This window comes from Lactuca saligna, chromosome 5, assembly GCF_052625555.1.
Source record: "Lactuca saligna cultivar CGN05327 chromosome 5, ASM5262555v1, whole genome shotgun sequence".
Taxonomy (NCBI): Eukaryota; Viridiplantae; Streptophyta; class Magnoliopsida; order Asterales; family Asteraceae; genus Lactuca; species Lactuca saligna.
This window is the reverse complement of record NC_136421.1, coordinates 18,724,188-18,731,325: the sequence shown is the minus strand read 5'-3', so window position 1 is coordinate 18,731,325 and position 7,138 is coordinate 18,724,188. Positions and strand designations below refer to the sequence as shown.

The following is a 7,138-nucleotide window of genomic DNA, read 5'->3' as shown; positions in this document are numbered from 1 at the left end:
AATTTAATATCATATATATGATATTTAATACTTTACATATATAAGTATGACTTTAATTTTAAAAATTAAAACAAATCAAAAATTTACAAGTGGATAACATTTATTTTAAAAATACCACAAAATGACAAGTATCAAAACTAATGAAAGATTGACATGTGGCAAAAAAACCATTCATTTATTAAGAAGGATAAAATAAAATATATTCAACCTCAAGGTTCTTGCATTGTAATAGCATGGAAAGAACTTTATATTATATATAAAAAAAGCTAAATACAAGAAATCGCATCATACTTTTAGAGGGTATTTGGTTTAACTTCTAAAATGACTTTTCGCTTTTTCTTTTAGAAAAAGTCATAAAAATGTTTGGGAAGATGAGAAGGACTTTTCAAAATGACTTTTCCCATAGAGTAAATTTGGTTTTTTTGAAAAGTCACAAAATCATGACTTTTGCAACTTTTCAACAGTGTTAAACATTAAAATTACTTTTATATCTCCATCTACCCCCAATAAATATGTAAACATGTCATTTTTAGTCATTTTGCATGTAAAAATCAAACAAAACACTTTAACTTTTTATTTTTTCCCTTCAAAAACTAATCCAAACACATTTAAAAAAAAAACTTTTGTAAAAAGTCCTTTTACAAAAAGTTCTTTTACAAGAAGTACTTTTGCCCCACAAAAACTAAGCCAAACACCCTCTTAGTGTCTGTTTATTATACGGGACTCGACTCACTTTATTTCTTTTCTCATAAGAAGCTTGGTAAAAAAAAATCAAAATGGCATTTTTCATTTCAATCATCAAACACCATAAATGCATTCATGAAATCCCAAGTATATTATATATATATATATATATATATATATATATATATATATATATATATAAAGTTAGCTCAAAAGAATTGAGACTTTTGTTTTCCTTTTTCTTTTAAATATATATATATATATATATATATATATATATATATATATATGTTAATGTATGGCACAAAAGTGGAGATAGAGATAGAATGACGAAATTGCCCCCTCCAAGTCATCCATCTTGTTTAGTTACCAGATCTTCTCAAGAACGCTAATACGCCTAGTCCCGCTACTAAGGCAGCTCCAGCTGCAGCAGCACTGTATGCAGAAGCCCATGCATCCGCTTCAACAACCCCCTCCCTCCTCCCCCCTCCTCCTCCTCCTGATGATGATCTTGAATATTCTAGATGCAACTTCAATCCCTACACCAGGGCATTCACGTCTTTTTTCACATACAACCCAAACGGTAGTAGTCAAATATTAGCTTTGAAGAAGACCAAACATACCTTCCAACCAGCCAATCGTGCATGTTCTACAGCCGCAACAAGATCATGGTCTGTCGAAAGTACGACTTTGTCCCCGTCTTCATCTTCATACTACATACAAATTTCGTAAAAAACCATAACAATCAATTTTTTCTTATTTGAAAAGCTACCCAATTATAGTATCGTACTTTAATTTGAAATTTATTTTGTATTTAAATAACATTGCTATAATTGGATTGATTTTTCAAAGTAAATGAAAGTACCAGAATCTGTGGGAGGTTGTTGCGGTCGATCTCACCCCCTACTCTCTGAAGTATTGCAGTTATAACATCTGTCAAGCTTCGAGCATCTGACACAACAAGTAATAACGAATTTTTACAATTTATTAGTATATAAAAAAAAAATTCATGCATACCACAGATGAATCTATGCATTCGACCCCTCTTGTCTTGGATTTTGAAAGCAAATGAATTGGGAAGAGTCGATGAAGGATAACCAACAGATTTTACAGTGTCTCCTGCTTCTGAAGTTAGTTTCAAGGAATTCTCACTGCAGTTCACAACCACAATTTACTTTACCAAAATTAATTCATTTTTATCAAATAAATAAATAAATAAATAACCTTTTTGTTTCATCCTCATCCTCTATTGGCGTTAATGTCATTGCAGAGTCCCAAAACTTCTGCATCATTGAACTTCCTCCCTCATTATTATTATTATTATTATTATTATTATTATTATTAACTCCAGTAGCATTTCCCACCTAGTAATTAAATGAATATGAGATAAAAAATATATATTTTATCGATGTAGCATAATCATTTCACTTACTGTGGCTATTGCTGCATGAGTGATGTGGAGTACATCAACAATCGAAACAACATATCCATCTGCATCAATGATCAAACCATTCCTCACTTTTACATATTCAAACTTTTTTTGTATTTATTTAATGTATAAATCAAAACATGAAAAATAGTTTTACCTCTATCAACAACAGGAAGATGTAAAAACTTCCCATCGTGCATCGTATGCAACGCATCGACAATTGGTGTATCGATTGTAGCACATTCTGGATTTGGAGTCATTACCTACATAATCAATTAATTATACAGTAAGAAACAAAACCTAAGTAGATAAAATATTGTGATGAATAAAAGAAAAGGGGTCCATTGACCATTGTCCATACCTTCTCCACTAAGGTTGATTCAGCGGGAAGATCTTGTGCTATCACCCGCGTTAAGATATCATTTGAGCTTATATCGCACAAAACATAATTTACAGTTTGTTAAAAAAACAAATGTTTACTGAATTACAGTAAATAATCTAGAAACACTCACGTTAGAATCCCTCGAGGCTTGTTATCAACTGTTACAATTGCAGAGCTAATACGAAACTCAAGCATCTTTTTTGTTACCATTACCACTGTGTCGAAGGGGGAAACAGTCACAATCCTGTGTGAGGAATAAACGTGATTTGGATTATATTTTGGAAATTATAAAGATAGATTAGTAGTACTTATAAATAAATAAATATTTAAAGGTATTACCTACTTTGAATTGTCCGAGATAATGGTAGACAATGCAGGCTTAAACATTTGCTCTTTGAGTGTTTCCACAAACGTGTTAGGACCTGTAAAAATGACGAGTAAAAATGTAACTTTTTACTGTATAAAGACTGGTAAAAAGTAAAAAGAAATAGTTAGTTTACCAGGTAAAGTAGTACCCCAGTGCTTTTCAACACCTTCAACAGCAGCTGCTATGGCTTTTCCCTTTTCAGCTGCCTTTTCCATACGAGCAATGGCATCATATAAGCATTTTGCTATGTCAAGTAAAGCAATAACCTCGCCATTCTCTACAACAGGCAAGTGTCGAAATTTTCCTTGCACCATCTTTTGCAGGGCTTCCACTGCAAGAGTATCTGACAACACATAGATTGGGTTCTTCGTCATCACCTTTGAGACTGGTGTGTTCATAAAATCAATCTCATGAGCAATCACTCTTGTTGCAATATCCTTCGAGCACCAAAAAAAAGGGTGATTATGGAAACTTTATTCTAATCTGATGTATCGATCAATGTTCTGAAACAGGGTAAGTGATTCAACTATTCAAGACGAACCTTGTCTGTCAATATGCCGCTAAGTAACGCGCTTGAATCAGTGAGTAAAAGAGCATCAGCTCTTCGAGCAGCCATCCGACAACAAGCTTCATAGATAGTTGTGGTTTCAGGTACTGTTAGGGCCTTTGTTAGGCGCAATCGCTTCACTGTATGTTCTCCTGTTGATCCCCTGTTCGAATGAATGTCGATGTTAGGTTTTTTGATGAAAGTTTATCTGTATTTCCTCCATTTGCATGCATAATCAAAATAACGAGGCAATGTTTCATTGATCGTTATCGATTACAATTGATGTCTATGCTAAATCGAGCAAACATCATCATTATGGTTTTGATCGGTATATGTAATTGACATGCATATTAAGAAATGGAGAAAACGAATCAGTCAGAATACATAGATCGAATGTCATACACGGATGAACGAGAATTCGTGAGAGATGTGCGGCCAGAATCAGGATTTCCGTTTTCAGATGGTTTCTTCCGAGAAGATGAAGATGTCAATGACGCACTTCTCCTGGAAGAAGAACTTCCATGATTAGAACTCATCTTCACGAGCTACCAATCAAATTCCTCTCTTCTTGCCCTACATGAAATCGCATCAACCAACAAATGTCATAAATATATATATAAAAAAAAAACGATCACACGACGAATTTACTAAAAACGATAATTACCTGATATCGGGCTATCAACTTCGACGAGAATCAAAGAAATTGAAGGGGGTGAAGGTGATTGAATTTTCTGATCGGAAGAAAATATTTTCCGGGAAAATCAAAGGTGAATTTTCCAGGAAAATGCAACCCGACCAGCGAAATCTCTTGGATCGTTAATTGGGAGATGGAAATTTGGGAATTGAAGAGAAGTTTTTAGGACTGAAGAATCAAATTGGTTATGATTAAAAGATGGCCATGGCGCAGAATTTTGTTCTGATTTCATTCAAATAACGAAGAAATTAAAGGCGCTTTATGTTTCAATTCCATTGGGGATTCCGTCGTTATATATTTATTGACTTTGTTACACACGTACACATCCATTGACTTTCTCTGATTTGTGCACACGATTTACTTATTTTAATTGTTTTCTTTGGGAACATGGTTAGTTTATGTTAGCTTTTGGCATGTTCATGAAACATCGATTTTCATAATATAAATATGAACTTTCCACTTTCCCAAAAGTCACAATTGCTTAAAATACAAGTACAGGCTTATTACTACAAATGAATTAACATTTAACTTCAAAAAAATTAAAAGAAATTTTCATTTTAAACATCGAGTCATACAATCAATTGTCCCAAAAATCAAGCATAGTATAAACATATTTTCAAATATTAGAATATCTCAAAAGTAACCAATACAGGAAAAAAAAGTCATCATGGGATGGTAAGCCAGACTTTTCCCTTTAAAACTGGAAGTACCTGAAAAATATTAAACCATAAATTGTAAGCATAAAATTTAGTAAGTTTCCTAAAATACCACATACCATACAATAGACCAGCTCGACATACAAATTGGCCCAACCCAACCATGCAAATGGGCCCAACCCAATATATATATATATATATATATATATATATATATATATATATATATATATATATATATATAATAATCACAAAGACACTTAGCATCCTACATAGTATAATGAGAAGACTCACTTCAATCTACAAAAAGACAAATCTTACACACGAGTTCTCGATACTGGAACTCCCCACACTAATCATATACACAATAAGACCCTAATAAAAAATTAAGGTAATAATCCACACTCGAGGGTCTTGTTTCATAATTGTTCTATTTGGGGTAAAAGATCATTTTATGTAACAACCCGTCATTTCAGGTTATTGAAGACCGAGTCTTGTAACCTCTTCAAAAAAGGATTAGAATATCATCGAAAAATGAAGTATTCAAAAGCTCTGTTTGGAGTACGCTATGTAGTAAATATCGTCTTAAGGTTTCCAAGCATATAAAGAACACTAAAATCCGAGTTATAACGAAGAAGTTATGACCATTCTAAGTTTTCCGACAAAAACCGGCAATACGAAGTTACGTAAAAACGTAAAGTTTCAATAAAATACTTTTTGACCTTAGGTGTCTAAATGAAAGTCATAGATATCGTTAAACTACAAACGTACATGAAAAGAACGCCCAAAACGGACATCGTATGAAAAAGTTATGAATTTTTAACGAATTTTCTTACCCCGACCTTTTAAAAAAATAAATAATAAAAATAATTTCAGAATTTGCCGACAAAATCTAAACGAAAGTTGTAGATCTTAGTCTCACCTACGCGTGGATATAAAGAACATCGAAAACGGGGTCCGTATGAAGGAGATATGAATTTTTGAAGTTTGATAAATAATTAATATATATATTTTTATTGAAAACTTCGGTATTATCCGAAGTCTGAGTCACGCGAGTACGCCCTGTGTACACGTGTACGCCCAACGTACTCGAGGCCTTGGCCCCGGTTCGTCCACGTCGCCCCCTATGTGAGCTACGCCCCGTCCCATCCGAACTCCAGGGCAGTCGAGGACTCGGTCATGCATGACGCACGGGTACGCCCCGCGTACCGAGGCCTCACAGCCCCTATAAAAAGGATGCGAGGGTTCCGGGAAAACTTGCTCATTTCCTCTCGTTCTTCTTGCATTTTGCCTCATTTTCCGCACCTGTGTAAACCCGAAGCCCTGGTCGCATAGCTCAAGTTCCGAAGGTCGTTTATACTCCCGGGATTCCCGAGAATACCGAGAAGATCCGCTTTTTCAAGCCAAAGTTCTGCTCGATTTTCGTCACACCTTCTTCAAACTATCAAGTGAGTTCATACCCCCTTCAAACACATTTTAAATACATTTTAAATGCTTTTATACTCTTTTAGGGGGGGAGTACAAGTAAACATACGGTTATTATCGTGTATTTTATAAAGTTTCACTTCACTTGTTTTTATCAAATAAATCACTTGGAATTCATTACTACTATGGAAAACTCTTGTCATACTTTGCGTGCATTAGACTTATACAAAGTATATAGTGATTTCAAAGTACCTTTCTTTGCTAAGTCGTTTTATACATTCTAAAAACTTATGATTTATGCTTTGTCAAACATTGTGAAAAAGGATAAACTTTGCATACAAAACTATTACTTTAATACAGACTTAGTTGAGAATCCATGAGACGTGTATATCTTCAAATACTACCTTCTTGTTAGAAAGTAATACTACAAGTCCTGTCTATAACCAGAGTCTCCCGTTAGGAGAACGTATCAAATGTGTATAGATCTATACGAGAAGTCATGATCCCGCACCCTGACTGTTAGCTACAGTCCGTCCTTTGGGGTGACAGTTGTCATAACGCTACGACGCCTGAAGAACGTCGCTACAGGCATATTATGTTTAGTATGGTTATAAAACTCATCAGATACACAATTATTATAGTACTTCTGATTGATGAACGAATAGCTATTAAAACTATTCTTTATCTAACAAACGGAAATCCTCTGATAGGTTTATTATATAGATCTATGTTTAAAAGCATGTGGCTTGCTTCCAATTTTTAGTCTTGGACATTAAACAAACTATTACTTTAGGAAAATATGGGAATTTCCTGTATACAAACCAAACAACTATTAGGAAAATAAGGGATTTTCTTGGATCAACTATCTACATTTTTCAATACAAATACTCTCATGCATTTCATACTTTTATAAGAAAATAAGGGATTTTCTTGGAAAACATACACCCATTTTGG

General features: G+C 33.9%; 1 protein-coding gene across 2 annotated transcripts; it reads right to left on the bottom strand.

Annotated features, from left to right (window-relative positions):
• Positions 1-944: 944 nt before the first annotated feature.
• Positions 945-4,373, bottom strand: LOC144998825 (CBS domain-containing protein CBSCBSPB1-like). Of its 2 annotated transcripts, XM_078958561.1 has the most exons (14): positions 4,074-4,373; positions 3,812-3,982; positions 3,404-3,572; positions 2,996-3,299; positions 2,839-2,917; positions 2,626-2,739; positions 2,475-2,541; positions 2,271-2,376; positions 2,117-2,175; positions 1,909-2,048; positions 1,702-1,835; positions 1,550-1,635; positions 1,308-1,397; positions 946-1,223 (listed from the first exon to the last, which is right to left on the bottom strand). In XM_078958561.1, the coding sequence occupies exons 2-14, from the start codon at positions 3,943-3,945 to the stop codon at positions 1,047-1,049; spliced, it is 1,659 nt and encodes a 552-aa protein (XP_078814687.1). In that variant the 5' UTR covers positions 3,946-3,982; positions 4,074-4,373; the 3' UTR covers positions 946-1,046. The 2 variants fall into 2 exon arrangements, with proteins under 2 accessions (XP_078814688.1, XP_078814687.1); XM_078958562.1 differs by lacking the exon at positions 4,074-4,373 and having other exon boundaries at positions 945-1,223; positions 3,812-3,950.
• Between the last annotated feature and the right edge of the window lie 2,765 nt (positions 4,374-7,138).

Excerpts from the sequence above, each read along its gene's own strand:
- LOC144998825 (XM_078958561.1), bottom strand. The coding sequence starts at position 3,945 with ATGAGTTCTAATCATGGAAGTTCTTCTTCCAGGAGAAGTGCGTCATTG. Across the intron at positions 3,300-3,403 it reads GCGGCATATTGACAGACAAG|GATATTGCAACAAGAGTGAT; the intron begins GTTCGTCTTGAA and ends TGGTGCTCGAAG. Across the intron at positions 1,398-1,549 it reads ACAACCTCCCACAGATTCTG|TATGAAGATGAAGACGGGGA; the intron begins GTACTTTCATTT and ends ATTTGTATGTAG.